Below are 20,870 nucleotides of genomic sequence, written 5' to 3'. Positions count from 1 at the left end.
TGAAATAGAAAAGAAAAGATAGACGAGACCCTCGCGCACATCACAATATTGCTCGATGATCCCTCGATGATCCCTGAAAAATAAAAACAGAAAGAGATAAAATATGAGATATAAAAGAGATCTAGAGAAAGAAAAGCAATCAATAAAAGCAATAACAGCCAGCATAGAAGCCCATACGCATTGATTTTTAATCGCGAGTGTTAGAAAAACGGTAACTGAACTCCAAAAATCGCATTCGCGCGATAAATCGAATTTACTTACATATAAAAAGTCCCCCATAAGACTTTTATCTGCACCGTGAACATCCACGCCTGTGCCCGCCGACGTTCTTCCTATTCTCCTCGTATTCACGTGTAAAAATCGATGATGAATCGAGCCATGCAACGATGTTTCCGACCGCAGATGAATCCATTCCTCGATGATCTATACTGGAAAAGAAGAAGCTAAGGAGAAAATAAGATAAAGAAAGAAAATATATAATATAAAACATAATATATATATATAGAGATTATAAATAGAATATAATAGAAAATAAATATGTATAAATAAATAAGAAAGCTAGATAAAGAAACGAAGAAAGAAGCAGCCCGCATCATCCCATGGGTCCCACCTAAGGCATATAAAACATAATTAATAAGAATATATTAATGACATAATTAAAAATATAAATACATAATTAAAAAGAAATAACATAATTAAAATCTGAAAAGACATAACAAAAAGAAATAACATAATTAAAATCTGAAAAGGCATAATAAAAAGAAATAACATAATTAAAATCTGGAAAGACATAATAAAAAGAAATAACATAATTAAATTCTGAAAATACATAATAAAAAGAAATAACATAATTAAAATCTGAAAAGACATAATAAAAAGAAATAACATAATTAAATTCTGAAAAGACATAATAAAAAGAAATAACATAATTAAATTCTGAAAAGACATAATAAAAAGAAATAACATAATTAAAATCTGAAAAGACATAATAAATAGAAATAACATAATTAAATTCTGAAAAGACATAATAAAAAGAAATAACATAATTAAATTCTGAAAAGACATAATAAAAAGAAATAACATAATTAAAATCTGAAAAGACATAATAAAAAGAAATAACATATTAATAACATAATTAAAAACATAATTAAAGACAAAAAATATAAGATAGAAAAGAGAGCCGGAAAAAAAAAAAGAAAAGAGTGCCTCAGAAAGAGAAGAAAGCGAAGTTTTACACGATGCTGAGACAGCAACCCGCACAGAGGCCCTCCCCCACAGGCCCCACCCGTGGGTCCCACCCGAGATATATAAAGGATAATTAATGAGAGCAAATGACAATAAATAGAAATGACAGCAGGCATAAAAAAGAGATAGAAAAATTTCCTTTTCGTTTCTCTGAGAAATTATTGTACAATAGATTTCTGCTATATTCCTTCTTTTGAAGTATTATTAGCTATATAAAATGAAAATATGTTAATGTTTAGTTGGAATTAAATTGAAGAGATAATGAAAAAGTTATACAATATGCAGCCATTTGCTCGATAATACCTGCATTTAAAAATTTACAATTAAACTTTGCAAGTATTAACGACCCAGGTCTCACTACGTGGAAGTTGCTGCATGTGGAGACCCACGGACTGACGGTTACTCTACTCTAAAATCCGCGTACCGCGATACCGATCCGCGATACCTTTCCGCTTCAATGCACTGGCTTCTTAACTAACAGGGTATGCGTAGCTTTAGCTACATCACACCTCTTACAGATAGCTCCACCAATTGCACCGTCCGCTTCAGACATAACGGATTATTAAGCACATTCGAATTCGTGCTTTCCGAATTTCGAACAATCAAATCGCACTCCTTAGAAATACTAATCGCGTCGCGACACTCACGTGTGTGTTATAATTACGTAGATTCTACTGTTAAGCCGAAATTCGCGAAGTACCCCCCTCGAAATATCGAAAAAATCAAACGAAGTCCACGGCAGGACCTTTAATCGCGCCCGAACACCCACGCGAGTGTTAGAAAAACGATGATTCTACTCTACAATTCGCGTTTTCGATTCGAACAATCAAACGTAATATAATCGCGCCCGAGAACACCCACGCCTGTGCCCGCCGACACGCGCGCCAGTGTTCTTCCTATCCTTCCCGTATTCGCGAGTAAAAATCGATGATGAATCCTGCCATGTGATGTATCATCCGGCCGCTGTTGAACCTATCCCTCGATGACCTATACTGTAAAAGAAAAAGATAAAGAGGAAATAAAAGAACAAAAAAATATATAAAACAGAATAATATATATGTACATATATAAAATACAAATAGAAAATAAATATATATAAATCGATTAGAGACCTAGATAAAGAAAGGAAAAAAGAAGCAGCATGCATCATTCCATGGTTCCTACCTAAAACTTATAAATCATAATTAATAACATAATTAAAAACATAAACACATAATTAAACATATAATTAAATACATAATTAGAAAGAAACAACATAAATAAATATTAAGAATACATAATTGAAAGGAAATAACATATTAATAACATAATTGAAAACATAATTGAAAATGAAAAATATGAGATAGAAACGAGAGCCGGATATAAAAAAGAGAGCCCCAAAAAGAGAAGAATAGAGAGCCCCAAAAAGATAAGACAAGAGAAACAGTTCTATATGATGCTGAGACAGCAACCCGCACAGAGGCCCTCACCCATGGGCCCCTCCCATGGGTCCCACCCGAGATATATAAAGGATAATCAATGAGAGTATATAAGAATAAATAGAAATGACAGTGGACATAAAAGCGAGATAGAAAAATTTCCTTTTCGTTTCTCTGAGAAATTATTGTACAATAAATTCTGTTATATTTCTTCTTTTGAAGTATTATTAGCTATATAAAATGAAAATATGTTAATGTTTAGTTGGAATTAAATTGAAGAGATAATGAAAAAGTTATACAATATGCAGCCATTTGCTCGATAATACCTGCATTTAAAAATTTACAATTAAACTTTGCAGGTATTAACGACCCAGGTCTCACTACGTGGAAGTTGCTGCATGTGGAGACCCACGGACTGACGGTTACTCTACTCTAAAATCCGCGTACCGCGATACCGATCCGCGATACCTTTCCGCTTCAATGCACTGGCTTCTTAACTAACAGGGTATGCGTAGCTTTAGCTACATCACACCTCTTACAGATAGCTCCACCAATTGCACCGTCCGCTTCAGACATAACGGATTATTAAGCACATTCGAATTCGTGCTTTCCGAATTTCGAACAATCAAATCGCACTCCTTAGAAATACTAATCGCGTCGCGACACTCACGTGTGTGTTATAATTACGTAGATTCTACTGTTAAGCCGAAATTCGCGAAGTACCCCCCTCGAAATATCGAAAAAATCAAACGAAGTCCACGGCAGGACCTTTAATCGCGCCCGAACACCCACGCGAGTGTTAGAAAAACGATGATTCTACTCTACAATTCGCGTTTTCGATTCGAACAATCAAACGTAATATAATCGCGCCCGAGAACACCCACGCCTGTGCCCGCCGACACGCGCGCCAGTGTTCTTCCTATCCTTCCCGTATTCGCGAGTAAAAATCGATGATGAATCCTGCCATGTGATGTATCATCCGGCCGCTGTTGAACCTATCCCTCGATGACCTATACTGTAAAAGAAAAAGATAAAGAGGAAATAAAAAAACAAAAAAATATATAAAACAGAATAATATATATGTACATATATAAAATACAAATAGAAAATAAATATATATAAATCGATTAGAAACCTAGAAAAAGAAACAAGAGATGCAGCATTATAAATCATAATCAAAAACATAATCAAAAACATAATTAATCACATAATTAAATATATAATTAGAAAGAAACAACATAAATAAATATTAAAAATACATAAATAACATATTAATAACATAATTGAAAACATAATTAAAAATGAAAAATATGAGATAGAAACGAGAGCCGGATATAAAAAAGAGAGCCCCAAAAAGAGAAGAATAGAGAGCCCCAAAAAGATAAGACAAGAGAAACAGTTCTATATGATGCTGAAACAGCAACCCGCACAGAGGCCCTCACCCATGGGCCCCTCCCATGGGTCCCACCCGAGATATATAAAGGATTATCAATGAGAGTATATAAGAATAAATAGAAATGACAGTGGACATAAAAGCGAGATAGAAAAATTTTCTTGTCGTTCTGTAAGAAATTATTGTACAATAAATTCTGTTATATTTCTTCTTTTGAAGTATTATTAGCTATATGAAATGAAAATATATTAATGTTTAGTTGGCATTAGATTGAAAAGATAATGGAAAAGTTGTACAATATGCAGCCATTTGCTCGATAATACTTGTATTATAAGATTTATAATTAGACTTTGCAAGTATTAACGACCCAGGTCTCACTACGTGGAAGTTGCTGCATGTGGAGACCCACGGGCTAACGGTGATTCTAATTTACTCTAAAATCCGCGTTCCGCGATACCGATCCCTTATGCCTTCCGCCGCTTAGGATATCTAGGGCGACTTAGCTAACAGGAGGTATATAGCCTTAGCTACAGGGACCCCACTTACAGAGAGCTTTACCGTTCGACTTCCTCGGCTCAGGCATAACGGATTATTATGCACATCTGAATTTGTGCTTCCGAATTTCGAACAATCAAAGCGCATTAATCGCGTTCGCGACACTCACGTGTTTTATAATTACGTAGATTCTACTGTTCTATCCAAATTCGCGAAGTAATCTAATAGAAATGTTAAAAAAATAAAACGAAGTCCCCGGTAGGATCTTCAATCGCGAACGCGAACATTTACGTGTGTGTTAAAATAACGGTGACTCTAAGTTGAAATCCGAAGTGACATGAGTTAACCGGGATTATGACTCTCGATGATATTTGATCGAGGGATTTTCCCCCGCTTACAAATAACATGATCGTCATAATATCGATCAGCTACATGTACTGCACTACTAGGTGACACCTTTCGCGCACCCCAAATTTCAACACTAAACGGAAGTCCATGATAGGACTTTTAATCGCGCCCGGACACCCACGCAAGTGTTCGGAAAACGGTGACTCTACTCTAAATAAACTAATCGAATATTCGAGCAAACAAAACGAAGTCCCCGGTAGGACTTTTAATCGCGCACGCGAACACTCACGTGAGTGTTAGAATAACGGTGACTCTAAGTTGAAATCCAAAGTGACATAAGTTAACCGGTATTTTGACTTTCGATGTTATTTGGTCGAGGGATTTTCCCCCGCTTACAAATAAGAGGATCGTCATTACATCGGCTAACTACATGTACAGCACTACAAGGCAAGCCGTTCGCGCACCCCGAATTTCAACACTAAACGGAAGTCCATGGTAGGACTTTTAATCGCGCCCGGACACCCACGCAAGTGTTCGGAAAACGGTGACTCTACTCTAAAAAAACGCGTTCGCGAGATAATCTAATCGAATATTCGAGCAAATATAAACGAAGTCCCCGGTAGAACTTTTAAGTCGCGCCCGCGTTCATTCACGTGAGTATTAGAAAAACGGTGACTCTACTCTAAATTCGCGTTTTCGATACGAACAATCAAACGAAGTTTAATCGCGCCCGAGAACACCCACGCTTGTGCACGCCGACACGCGCGCCAGTGTTCTTCCTATCCTTCCCGTATTCGCGCGTAAAAATCGATGATGAAGAATCGGTGATCCAGACCGGAGAAAACGAAGAAACGGAGAAAATATGAAATAGAAAAGAAAAGATAGACGAGACCCTCGCGCACATCACAATATTGCTCGATGATCCCTCGATGATCCCTGAAAAATAAAAACAGAAAGAGATAAAATATGAGATATAAAAGAGATCTAGAGAAAGAAAAGCAATCAATAAAAGCAATAACAGTCAGCATAGAAGCCCATACGCATTGATTTTTAATCGCGAGTGTTAGAAAAACGGTAACTGTACTCCAAAAATCGCATTCGCGCGATAAATCGAATTTACTTACATATAAAAAGTCCCCCATAAGACTTTTATCTGCACCGTGAACATCCACGCCTGTGCCCGCCGACGTTCTTCCTATTCTCCTCGTATTCGCGTGTAAAAATCGATGATGAATCGAGCCATGCAACGATGTTTCCGACCGCAGATGAGTCCATTCCTCGATGATCTATACTGGAAAAGAAGAAGCTAAGGAGAAAATAAGATAAAGAAAGAAAATATATAAAATAAAACATATTATATATATATATATAGATTATAAATAGAATATAATAGAAAATAAATATGTATAAATAAATAAGAAAACTAGATAAAGAAACGAAGAAAGAAGCAGCCCGCATCATCCCATGGGTCCTACCTAAGGCATATAAAACATAATTAATAAGAATATATTAATGACATAATTAAAAATATAAATACATAATTAAAAAGAAATAACATAATTAAAATCTGAAAAGACATAACAAAAAGAAATAACATAATTAAAATCTGAAAAGGCATAATAAAAAGAAATAACATAATTAAATTCTGAAAAGACATAATAAAAAGAAATAACATAATTAAAATCTGAAAAGACATAATAAAAAGAAATAACATAATTAAATTCTGAAAAGACATAATAAAAAGAAATAACATAATTAAAATCTGAAAAGACATAATAAAAAGAAATAACATAATTAAATTCTGAAAAGACATAATAAAAAGAAATAACATAATTAATATCTGAAAAGACATAATAAAAAGAAATAACATAATTAAATTCTGAAAAGACATAATAAAAAGAAATAACATAATTAAAATCTGAAAAGACATAATAAAAAGAAATAACATAATTAAAATCTGAAAAGACATAATAAAAAGAAATAACATATTAATAACATAATTAAAAACATAATTAAAGACAAAAAATATAAGATAGAAAAGAGAGCCGGAAAAAAAAAAAGAAAAGAGTGCCTCAGAAAGAGAAGAAAGCGAAGTTTTACACGATGCTGAGACAGCAACCCGCACAGAGGCCCTCACCCATGGGCCCCTCCCATGGGTCCCACCCGAGATACATAAAGGATAATTAATGAGAGCAAATGACAATAAATAGAAATGACAGCAGGCATAAAAAAGAGATAGAAAAATTTCCTTTTCGTTTCTCTGAGAAATTATTGTACAATAGATTTCTGCTATATTCCTTCTTTTGAAGTATTATTAGCTATATAAAATGAAAATATGTTAATGTTTAGTTGGAATTAAATTGAAGAGATAATGAAAAAGTTATACAATATGCAGCCATTTGCTCGATAATACCTGCATTTAAAAATTTACAATTAAACTTTGCAAGTATTAACGACCCAGGTCTCACTACGTGGAAGTTGCTGCATGTGGAGACCCACGGACTGACGGTTACTCTACTCTAAAATCCGCGTACCGCGATACCGATCCGCGATACCTTTCCGCTTCAATGCACTGGCTTCTTAACTAACAGGGTATGCGTAGCTTTAGCTACAGCACACCTCTTACAGATAGCTCCACCAATTGCACCGTCCGCTTCAGACATAACGGATTATTAAGCACATCTGAATTCGTGCTTTCCGAATTTCGAACAATCAAAGCGCACTCCTTAGAAATACTAATCGCGTCGCGACACTCACGTGTGTGTTATAATTACGTAGATTCTACTGTTAAGCCGAAATTCGCGAAGTACCCCCCTCGAAATATCGAAAAAATCAAACGAAGTCCACGGCAGGACCTTTAATCGCGCCCGAACACCCACGGAAGTGTTAGAAAAACGATGATTCTACTCTACAATTCGCGTTTTCGATTCGAACAATCAAACGTAATATAATCGCGCCCGAGAACACCCACGCCTGTGCCCGCCGACACGCGCGCCAGTGTTCTTCCTATCCTTCCCGTATTCGCGAGTAAAAATCGATGATGAATCCTGCCATGTGATGTATCATCCGGCCGCTGTTGAACCTATCCCTCGATGACCTATACTGTAAAAGAAAAAGATAAAGAGGAAATAAAAAAACAAAAAAATATATAAAACAGAATAATATATATGTACATATATAAAATACAAATAGAAAATAAATATATATAAATCGATTAGAAACCTAGAAAAAGAAACAAGAGATGCAGCATTATAAATCATAATCAAAAACATAATCAAAAACATAATTAAACACATAATTAAATATATAATTAGAAAGAAACAACATAAATAAATATTAAAAATACATAAATAACATATTAATAACATAATTGAAAACATAATTAAAAATGAAAAATATGAGATAGAAACGAGAGCCGGATATAAAAAAGAGAGCCCCAAAAAGAGAAGAATAGAGAGCCCCAAAAAGATAAGACAAGAGAAACAGTTCTATATGATGCTGAGACAGCAACCCGCACAGAGGCCCTCACCCATGGGCCCCTCCCATGGGTCCCACCCGAGATACATAAAGGATAATTAATGAGAGCAAATGACAATAAATAGAAATGACAGCAGGCATAAAAAAGAGATAGAAAAATTTCCTTTTCGTTTCTCTGAGAAATTATTGTACAATAGATTTCTGCTATATTCCTTCTTTTGAAGTATTATTAGCTATATAAAATGAAAATATGTTAATGTTTAGTTGGAATTAAATTGAAGAGATAATGAAAAAGTTATACAATATGCAGCCATTTGCTCGATAATACCTGCATTTAAAAATTTACAATTAAACTTTGCAGGTATTAACGACCCAGGTCTCACTACGTGGAAGTTGCTGCATGTGGAGACCCACGGACTGACGGTTACTCTACTCTAAAATCCGCGTACCGCGATACCGATCCGCGATACCTTTCCGCTTCAATGCACTGGCTTCTTAACTAACAGGGTATGCGTAGCTTTAGCTACATCACACCTCTTACAGATAGCTCCACCAATTGCACCGTCCGCTTCAGACATAACGGATTATTAAGCACATTCGAATTCGTGCTTTCCGAATTTCGAACAATCAAATCGCACTCCTTAGAAATACTAATCGCGTCGCGACACTCACGTGTGTGTTATAATTACGTAGATTCTACTGTTAAGCCGAAATTCGCGAAGTACCCCCCTCGAAATATCGAAAAAATCAAACGAAGTCCACGGCAGGACCTTTAATCGCGCCCGAACACCCACGCGAGTGTTAGAAAAACGATGATTCTACTCTACAATTCGCGTTTTCGATTCGAACAATCAAACGTAATATAATCGCGCCCGAGAACACCCACGCCTGTGCCCGCCGACACGCGCGCCAGTGTTCTTCCTATCCTTCCCGTATTCGCGAGTAAAAATCGATGATGAATCCTGCCATGTGATGTATCATCCGGCCGCTGTTGAACCTATCCCTCGATGACCTATACTGTAAAAGAAAAAGATAAAGAGGAAATAAAAAAACAAAAAAATATATAAAACAGAATAATATATATGTACATATATAAAATACAAATAAAAAATAAATATATATAAATCGATTAGAAACCTAGAAAAAGAAACAAGAGATGCAGCATTATAAATCATAATCAAAAACATAATCAAAAACATAATTAAACACATAATTAAATATATAATTAGAAAGAGACAACATAAATAAATATTAAAAATACATAATTAAAAGGAAATAACATATTAATAACATAATTGAAAATATAATTAAATATGAAAAATATGAGATAGAAACGAGAGCCGGAGTTAGAAACGAGAGCCCCAAAAAGAGAAGAATAGAGAGCCCCAAAAAGATAAGACAAGAGAAACAGTTTTATATGATGCTGAGACAGCAACCCGCACAGAAGCCCTCCCCCACAGGCCCCACCCGTGGGTCCCACCCGAGATATATAAAGTATAATTAATGAAAGTAAATAAGAATAAATAGAAATGACAGTGGACATAAAAGAGAGATAGAAAAATTTCCTTTTCGTTTCTCTGAGAAATTATTGTACAATAAATTCTGTTATATTTCTTCTTTTGAAGTATTATTAGCTATATAAAATGAAAATATATTAATGTTTAGTTGGCATTAGATTGAAAAGATAATGGAAAAGTTGTACAATATGCAGCCATTTGCTCGATAATACTTGTATTATAAGATTTATAATTAGACTTTGCAAGTATTAACGACCCAGGTCTCACTACGTGGAAGTTGCTGCATGTGGAGACCCACGGGCTAACGGTGATTCTAATTTACTCTAAAATCCGCGTTCCGCGATACCGATCCCTTATGCCTTCCGCTTCGGATATTTTGGGCATGGTTCAAAGCTAACAGGAAGTATCTAGCCTTAGCTACAGGGACTCCGCTTACAGAAAGCTTTACCGTTCAACACCCTCGGCTCAGGCATAACGGATTATTAAGCACATCTGAATTCGTGCTTCCCAATTTCGAACAATCAAAGCGCATTTATCGCGTTCGCGGCACTCACGTGTGTTATAATTACGTAGATTCTACTGTTCTATACAAATTCGCGAAGTAATCTAATCGAAATGTCGAAGAAACAAAACGAAGTCCCCGGTAGGACTTTCAATCGCGCACGCGAACACTCACGTGTGTGTTAAAATAACGGTGACTCTAAGTTGAAATCCAAAGTGACATTAGTTAACCGGTATTTAGACTTCCGATGATATTTGCGGAGGGTTTTTACCCCTTCACACAAATAAGAGGATTATCATAATACCAGCTAGTTATGTACAGCACTACAAGGCAAGCCGTTCGCGCACCCCGAATTTCAACACTAAAACGAAGTCCATGATAGGACTTTTAATCGCGCCCGGACACCCACGCAAGTGTTCGGAAAACGGTGACTCTACTATAAATAAACTAATCGAATATTCGAGCAAACAAAACGAAGTCCCCGGTAGGACTTTTAATCGCGCACGCGAACACTCACGTGAGTGTTAGAATAACGGTGACTCTAAGTTGAAATCCAAAGTGACATTAGTTAACCGGTATTTAGACTTCCGATGATATTTGCGGAGGGTTTTTACCCCTTCACACAAATATGAGGATTATCATAATACCAGCTAGTTATGTACAGCACTACAAGGCAAGCCGTTCGCGCACCCCGAATTTCAACACTAAAACGAAGTCCATGATAGGACTTTTTATCGCGCCCGGACACCCACGCAAGTATTCGGAAAACGGTGACTCTACTCTAAAAAAACGCGTTCGCGAGGTAATCTAATCGAATATTCGAGGAAATATAAACGAAGTCCCCGGTAGGACTTTTAAGTCGCGCCCGCGTTCATTCACGTGAGTGTTAGAAAAACGGTGACTCTACTCTAAATTCGCGTTTTCGATACGAACAATCAAACGAAGTTTAATCGCGCCCGAGAACACCCACGCTTGTGCAAGCCGACACGCGCGCCAGTGTTCTTCCTATCCTTCCCGTATTCGCGCGTAAAAATCGATGATGGATCCTGCCATGCGATGTATCATCCGACCGCAGGTGGACCCTATCCCTTGATGATCTATCCTGGAAAAGAAAAAGATAAGGAGAAAGCAAGAGAAAGAAAAGAGGAAGAAAATAGAAGATAATATGTACATAGAATATAAATAAAAAATAAATAAAATAGAAAGTAAATATATATAAATAGATAAGAGAGTTGCAGAAAGATGAGAAAATAGAAGCAACTCTGCACGATGTTGAAACAGCAGACCGCATCATCACATGGCTCCCACCTAAAACATTAATCATAATTAATAAAAATATATTAGTACCATAATTAAAACCATAATAAAAAACATAATTAAAATCATAATAAAAAACATAATTAAAAACATTATTAAACAAGAAAAATATGAGTAATAAAAGAGAGCTGCTGAAAGATAAGAAAATAGAAGTAGCTCTGCACGCTGCTGAAACTACAGTCCGCTTCATCTCATGGGTCCTACCTAATACTTAAAAATTAAAATTAATAAGAACATATTAATAACAAACCTAAAAACATAAAAACATAATTAAAAAGAAATAACAAATAAATATTTCAAAAACATAATTAAAAAGAAATAACATTATTATATTCTGAAAAGACATAATAAAAAGAAATAACATATTAATAACACAATTAAAAATATAATTAAAGAAGAAAAATATGAGATAGAAAAGTAAGCTGCAAAAAGATAAGAAAATAGAAGCAGCTCTTCATGACGCTGAAATAGCAGCACGCATCTTCTAATAGTTCCTACCTAAAACCTATAAATCATAATTAATAAGAATATATTAAAAACATAATTAAAAGGAAATAACAAATAAATATTAAAGAAACATAATTAAAAATAAATAACATAATAAAAATCTGAAAAGAAATAACATATTAATAACATAATTAAAAATAAATAACATAATAAAAATCTGAAAAGAAATAACATATTAATAACATAATTAAAAACATAATTAAAGAAGAAAAATATTAGATAGAAAAGAAAGCTGCAGAAAGATAAGAAAATAGATGCAGCTCTACACAATGCTAAGACAGCAACCCGCACAGAAGCCCACACCCATGTCCCCATCCCATGGGTCCCACCCGAGACTTATAAATCATAATTAATAATAGTAAATCAGTATGAAAAATATGAAATAGAAAAGAGAGCCCCAGAAAGAGAAAAAAAGAGAAGCAGCTCTATAAGATGCTGAAACAGTAACCCGCACAGAGGCCCACACCCATGGGCCCATCCCATGGGTCCCACCCGAGACTTATAAATCATAATTAATAATAGTAAATCAGTATGAAAAATATGAAATAGAAAAGAGAGCCCCAGAAAGAGAAAAAAAGAGAAGCAGCTCTATAAGATGCCGAAACAGTAACTCGCACAGAGGCCCACACCCATGTGCCCATCCCATGGGTCCCACCCGAGACTTATAAATCATAATTAATAAGAGTAAATCAGTATGAAAAATATGAAATAGAAAAGAGAGTCCCAGAAAGAGAAGAAAAAAGAAGCAGCTCTATAAGATGCTGAGACAGCAACCCGCACAGAGGCCTACACCCATGGGCCTCTCCCATGGGTCCCACCCGAGACTTATAAATCATAATTAATAAGAGTAAATCAGTATGAAAAATATGAAATAGAAAAGAGAGTCCCAGAAAGAGAAGAAAAAAGAAGCAGCTCTATAAGATGCTGAGACAGCAACCCGCACAGAGGCCTACACCCATGGGCCTCTCCCATGGGTCCCACCCGAGATATATAAAGGATGAGATTAAATTAGATATATAGAAATGACAGTGAAGAAAGTTTTCTGTGCGATAGTATATCTATTAATCAATAGTTTATGGTAGTAGTTATGTATGATCTTTATAAGATTGATAAGAATATTCTGTTGTTTAAATATTAATTAATTATACTTTATTTATATCGTACATTATTTAAATGTTAAGATAATCTTCTTTATTAATTATTCCTTCCCGTGTTGGCGACCTCCACGATCTAGAACTAGCTGAAAAGAAATAAGGAAAGAAAAAAGAATATTTATACATTATTAATTATACGAACGATAAAATTTTGAATTTAATTTAATTAAACATAAGAAAAATAAAAGATTAATTAAAAAAAAATGAAATATGTTGAACACTGAAAAAAAGAAATATTATTTTCTCTGAAAGAAATATTATATTATTTGTACATTTCATAGATACATTATTTTATTATAGAACTCGATTTTATTAAAATAAAATTATAAATTTAATTGAACTTTCGAAAAGAAAAAATGTATAAAATTTATCAATCGACTTTAACGTAAAATTTGATTTTACTGAACTAAATTTTAAACTAAAAAAATAAACTAAAATTTGATTTTACTAAACTAAAATCATAAATTCAATTGAATTTTAGAAAAGAAAAAATATATAAAATTTATGTCTTAAGTTTAATATTAAAAATGCATAAAATATGAAATAATTCTATTCGCGTAAGCGTGGCAATGTGAGAATGTTACTTCGTCTCAGTTTTTTAAATCTACACCCTTACACCCATCACCATAAGGAGCATTTTGAGTGACGACATGGTAAAATTAAAATACGAATAAGAGCCATTCTCGAAAATTTCTAGTGAATCTTCGAAAATAACTCAATAACCTGATAATCCTCTTGAGTCACAGTTTGTGAGGGTCTCTTTGACATATAGCATCTTGTTTACTTCGTGCCCTAATCAAATCGAATATTCTTCAGAAACTGTAACGACAAAATTTTATTCGAAATTATAAGATATAAAAGAAAATCATTACACAATTATTGGTAGCCTAAAAAAAATTAAAATTAATATATTAATTGCTGAAAATCCTGAGCTAAAAATTAATTAATTTAATTATCTAAGCTTACGGACTGTGACTCTACAAGTCTCTTTGTTTTTTAGCAATTATTCTACTCGACTTTTCTCTTTCAAAAGCAATGACTCTATTGAGACTTCTCTTTTATCAATTCAAATTAATAAAATATTTAATTAATTATTTATTTAAAAATATAAAACAAATCCTTGGATGCTCCTTCTTACAAGCGAATACATTTATTATTATAAGAAAATCATGCAAAATTACGCTTGTAATCCAGAGACTGTCCATCGCGAATATCTTCTTGTACATTTTTTATTTAAACTCATGAATAACGAGTTTTCTGATATTTCCGGACAAGGAAAATATTTCGAAATAAATGAACACATCGAAAATTTGAAATAATTATAAAAGCGTTTGTACAAGAAGAACTTATCCTGATCTAATAAATAAATCAAAAAATAAAAAACCATTCAGGAGTAAATCACCGAAGAAATTTACTCGTGGTCACTCAATGCTCTTCTACTAATTAATTACAACCAATCACTCGTGCCAATTCGGACCTTTCGTCCTCAACATGATTGAGTGATCGGAGGGACTTAAAAATTCACTCACCACTTCAGAAGTTCTGCGTTGGCTCCAAAACACTCCTTCGCGGTTTAAGTTGAAATCGTTAATAACGTAGGTCGTCATCGAAGTTAATCAAAATCCTTTTCAATGATGCACTGACTCTATTACGCGATAAATATTTTTTAACGGACGGTCACTGAATTTACTTCGCGAAACTCTACTGACTTTTATAAATACAGTTTGTGCGACTGTCAAAAAAGCAAAAAGATTCGCAAACAAACACTGACTCTAACGATTGCAAAGCACACAATCGATACAAATACACTTGTTGTTTAAATCGTCAAACCCGAACGAACAAACACTGCTTTTACTTCGCGATATTCTTATTTCAGTCGAGATTCAAATTTTGAAGTATTAGTACTTTATATTAAAATTATTTTAAGTTTCTCGCGCGTTTCTTTGTTTATAATGTTTAAACGAATCTACTATTGTTTAAATAGTGCTTTATTATACTCTGTATATGTTAAAGATTGTTTAATTAATTGAGAAATTACCGAAACTATTAATTTATAAGTTGTCGCGATCAGAAATAGAAAGTATCGGTGTGCACTGGTCGAAGTGCAAAAGAAAACTAACTCTCGAATTGTCAAAGTTAATCGAAGGACCGTTTATGTTTATATTGCAGAAGGCCAACAACCCGAGATAAAATTTTAAAGTACTGGAAGCTTATATCAAAATTATTTTAAGTCTCTCGCGCGTTTCTTTATTTATAATGTTTAAACGAATCTATTATTGTTTAAATATTGCTTTATTATACTTCTTGTACGTAAAAGATTGTTTAATTAATTGAGAAATTACCGAAACTATTAATTTATAAGTTATCACGATCAGAAATAGAGATTATCGGTGTACACTGGTCGAAGTGCAAAAGAAAACTAACTCCCGAATTATCAAAGTTAATCGAAGGACCGTTTATGTTTATATTGCAGAAGGCCAACAACCCGAGATAAAATTTTAAAGTACTGGAAGCTTATATCAAAATTATTTTAAGTCTCTCGCGCGTTTCTTTATTTATAATGTTTAAACGAATCTATTATTGTTTAAATATTGCTTTATTATACTTCTTGTACGTAAAAGATTGTTTAATTAATTGAGAAATTACCGAAATTATTAATTTATAAGTTATCACGATCAGAAATAGAGAGTATCGGTGTGCACTGGTCGAAGTGCAAAAGAAAACTAACTCCCGAATTGTCAAAGTTAATCGAAGGACCGTTTATGTTTATATTGCAGAAGGCCAACAACCCGAGATAAAATTTAAAGTACTGGAAGCTTATATCAAAATTATTTTAAGTCTCTCGCGCGTTTCTTTATTTATAATGTTTAAACGAATCTATTATTGTTTAAATATTGCTTTATTATACTTCTTGTACGTAAAAGATTGTTTAATTAATTGAGAAATTACCGGAATTATTAATTTATAAGTTATCACGATCAGAAATAGAGAGTATCGGTGTGCACTGGTCGAAGTGCAAAAGAAAACTAACTCCCGAATTATCAAAGTTAATCGAAGGACCGTTTATGTTTATATTGCAGAAGGCCAACAACCCGAGATAAAATTTTGAAGCATTAGTATTATATATTAAAATTATTTTGAATTTTTCGTGCGTTTCTTTATTTATAATGCTTAAACGAATCTACTATTGTTTAAATAGTGCTTTATTATACTCCGTGAACGTAAAAGATTGTTTAATTAATTGAGATATTACCGAAATTATTAATTTATAAGTTATCACGATCAGAAATAGAGAGTATCGGTGTGCACTGGTCGAAGTGCAAAAGAAAACTAACTCCCGAATTGTCAAAGTTAATCGAAGGACCGTTTATGTTTATATTGCTGAAGGCCAACAACCCGAGATAAAATTTTAAAGTACTGGAAGCTTATATCAAAATTATTTTGAATTTTTCGTGCGTTTCTTTATTTATAATGTTTAAACGAATCTATTATTGTTTAAATATTGCTTTATTATACTTCTTGTACGTAAAAGATTGTTTAATTAATTGAGAAATTACCGGAATTATTAATTTATAAGTTATCGCGATCAGAAATAGAAAGTATCGGTGTGCACTGGTCGAAGTGCAAAAGAAAACTAACTCCCGAATTATCAAAGTTAATCGAAGTACCGTTTATGTTTATATTGCAGAAGGCCAACAACCCGAGATAAAATTTTAAAGTACTGGAAGCTTATATCAAAATTATTTTAAGTCTCTCGCGCGTTTCTTTATTTATAATGTTTAAACGAATCTATTATTGTTTAAATATTGCTTTATTATACTTCTTGTACGTAAAAGATTGTTTAATTAATTGAGAAATTACCGAAATTATTAATTTATAAGTTATCACGATCAGAAATAGAGAGTATCGGTGTGCACTGATCGAAGTGCAAAAGAAAACTAACTCCCGAATTGTCAAAGTTAATCGAAGGACCGTTTATGTTTATATTGCAGAAGGCCAACAACCCGAGATAAAATTTAAAGTACTGGAAGCTTATATCAAAATTATTTTAAGTCTCTCGCGCGTTTCTTTATTTATAATGTTTAAACGAATCTATTATTGTTTAAATATTGCTTTATTATACTTCTTGTACGTAAAAGATTGTTTAATTAATTGAGAAATTACCGGAATTATTAATTTATAAGTTATCACGATCAGAAATAGAGAGTATCGGTGTGCACTGGTCGAAGTGCAAAAGAAAACTAACTCGTGAATCGTCAAAGTTAATCGAAGGACTGTTTATGTTTATATTGCAGAAGGCCAACAACCCGAGATAAAATTTTGAAGTACTGAAATATTATATCAAAATTATTTTGAATTTTTCGTGCGTTTCTTTATTTATAATGTTTAAACGAATCTACTATTGTTTAAATAGTGCTTTATTATACTCCGTATATGTTAAAGATTGTTTAATTAATTGAGATATTACCGAAATTATTAATTTATAAATTGTCGCGATCAGAACTAGAGTGAATCGATGTGCACTGGTCGAAGTGCAAAAGAAAACTAACTCGTGAATCGTCAAAGTTAATCATAGGACTGTTTATGTTTATATTGCAGAAGGCCAACAACCCGAGATAAAATTTTGAAGCATTAGTATTATATATTAAAATTATTTTGAATTGTTCGTGCGTTTCTATATTTATAATGTTTAAACGAATCTACTATTGTTTAAATAGTGCTTTATTATACTCCGTATATGTTAAAGATTGTTTAATTAATTGAGAAATTACCGAAATTATTAATTTATAAGTTATCGCGATCAGAAATAGAGAGAATCGGTGTGCACTGGTCGAAGTGCAAAAGAAAACTAACTCGTGAATCGTCAAAGTTAATCGAAGGACTGTTTATGTTTATATTGCAGAAGGCCAACAACCCGAGGTAAAATTTTAAAGTACTGGAAGCTTATATCAAAATTATTTTAAGTCTCTCGCGCGTTTCTTTATTTATAATGTTTATACGAATCTACTATTGTTTAAATATTGCTTTATTATACTCCGTGAACGTAAAAGATTGTTTAATTAATTGAGAAATTACCGAAATTATTAATTTATAAGTTGCCGCGATCAGAACTAGAAAGTATCGGTGTGCAGTGGTCGGAGTGCATAGGAGAACTAACTCGCGAATCGTCAAAGTTAATCGAAGGATCTTTCATGTTTATATTGCAGAAGGCCAAAAACCCGAGATAAAATTTAAAGTACTGGAAGCTTATATCAAAATTATTTTGAATTTTTCGTGCATTTCTTTATTTATAATGTTTAAACGAATCTACTATTGTTTGAATATTGCTTTATTATACTCCGTATATGTTAAAGATTGTTTAATTAATTGAGAAATTACCGAAATTATTAATTTATAAGTTGCCGCGATCAGAACTAGAGAGTATCAGTGTGCACTGGTCGAAGTGCAAGAGAAAACTAACTCGTGAATCGTCAAAGTTTATGTTTATATTGTACGACTTCATCAACCGTGCGATAATATTTTGTAGTATATGGTATATTAAAAATATTGTAAGTTTTTCGCACGTTTCTATCTTTAGAATGTCTAAACAAATCTACTAATGTATAAATATTACTTTATTATATTCCGTGTACATTAAAGATTGTTTAATTATTTGAAAAATTATTAAATGTATTAATTTATAAGTTATTGCGTTTAGAAAAGAGAGAATCGATATATATTAGTCGAAATCCAAAGAGATATTAACTCGTGAATCGTCAAAGTTAATCAAAGAACTGTTTATGTTTATATTGTACGAGGCCAACCATCAGACGATAAAATTTAGAATTTTAAGAATTTTATATGAAAATTATTTTAAGTTTTTCGCTCATCACAGTCTTTTTAACGTTTAGGTGTACGTATTATTGTTTAAATATTACTTTATTATACTCCGTGTACATTAAAGATTGTTTAATTAATTGAAAAATGATAAAAAGTATTAATTTATAAATTATTGCGTTTAGAAAAGAGAGAATCGAAGTGAGAAAGATATGTTCTAGATTATACCTTCGTCTTTAAACTAAATTATATTTAAAATGAGTTGATCTAGAAAAACTCCTGTTCTCATTGATTGCGTAAATCTTTATAAAGCCAAGGATAGTAAACAGTTGTAAAAAAGAAAAACAAATTTATTCTTCGTCAATATAATGAAAAAAAAATAATAAATACCTGAAATTCTTCACAGATGGCATTACTAGATAAATTATCAACTGTCGGTAAAATATTTTCATAAAGTATAGATCTTCGGTTTGTTTAGTTGGTACTGCTAAAACAGGGTTAACGTAACCTTTTTAATTTTCATTCCTCGCCTCTTTTGACGTGCTTCTTCGTGCAAGATGGTGAGCGTTTATTCACGTGTTTTCTATCGCTTTATTATAAAGTAATCCTAAACATTCGTAATATAATTACATTATGAAGTAATTGCGTATTTATCGTAGTAATTAATTAATGTAATAATAATCGACATAAAGCTCGTTATAAATATCTTCGTGAGTTTTCTATATGTAGCTTAGGTTAACTCGCCGTAATATGTTTTGTTTGCGATTATAACGATAACAAAGTTACAAAATTAATTGAATTTTATAACCCATCACTAATTTCAATTTTATCGAATATATTTGAATCTTTTTTTTTTTTTCTTTTATAATAATAATTTCTGAAATGTATAAAGTTATGATTACTTATGGTTCTTCTAATGTTCATAGACGAAGGGTACATCTAGCTTTGGTAAGCGTCGGAATAAGACGCACACATTGTGCAGACGATGTGGACGTAGTTCATATCATATCCAAAAATCACAATGCGCACAATGTGGATACCCTAAGAAAAAGATGAGATCATGTAAGTTGAATAAAGTTTACATTGAATCAGTAATATTTGAACTAGTTTCTCTAATCACTTTTACTGTAAAATAATTATTTGCATGTGTATGTTAACTGAATCATATTTTACAGACAATTGGTCGATCAAAGCAAAAAGGAGGAAGACTACTGGGACTGGTAGAATGCGTCATCTGAAAATTGTCCGTCGTAAATTCAAGTAAGTTCTCGTTATTATTGATTATCAATACTATTGATATAATGTCTTAATCATATAGTATATATTAACATTGATATCTATAGGTTATAAAAATTCAAATGTTAATTTATTAATTTGTTTTGATTAAACATTTATTTTGTATTAACGTAAAACATCGACATTTGAAATAATATAAAAATGATGAGAAAATTTATCAGACCTTTTGTATTATACAAACTAACATAGAAAAATTATAGAGGTTATATTTTTTCTTATAATTTTAGGAACGGATTCAGAGAAGGTTTGCCAAAACATAAAACTGTTGCTGCTAAATAATATACAATACATTCATCATAATGTTATTAAGCTACATAACTTTAATATCCAATAAAACAAAGTTTTGGAATCTATTGTAATTCAATTATATATTTAACCAAAAAA

At 32.7% G+C, this 20,870-nt stretch overlaps 1 protein-coding gene across 1 annotated transcript; it reads left to right on the top strand.

Annotated features, from left to right (window-relative positions):
- The first annotated feature begins 19,635 nt into the window (after positions 1-19,635).
- LOC124953747 (60S ribosomal protein L37) lies at positions 19,636-20,835 on the top strand. Its single transcript, XM_047505584.1, has 4 exons — positions 19,636-19,750; positions 20,117-20,252; positions 20,366-20,450; positions 20,714-20,835. Exons 1-4 carry the CDS (start codon positions 19,748-19,750, stop codon positions 20,763-20,765), a joined length of 276 nt encoding a protein of 91 aa, XP_047361540.1. The 5' UTR covers positions 19,636-19,747; the 3' UTR covers positions 20,766-20,835.
- Positions 20,836-20,870: the final 35 nt, after the last annotated feature.

Source organism: Vespa velutina, chromosome 13, assembly GCF_912470025.1.
Source record: "Vespa velutina chromosome 13, iVesVel2.1, whole genome shotgun sequence".
NCBI classification, from domain to species: domain Eukaryota; kingdom Metazoa; phylum Arthropoda; class Insecta; order Hymenoptera; family Vespidae; genus Vespa; species Vespa velutina.
Note: the sequence above shows the minus strand (reverse complement) of the source record. Positions and strands in the feature narration are given on the sequence as shown.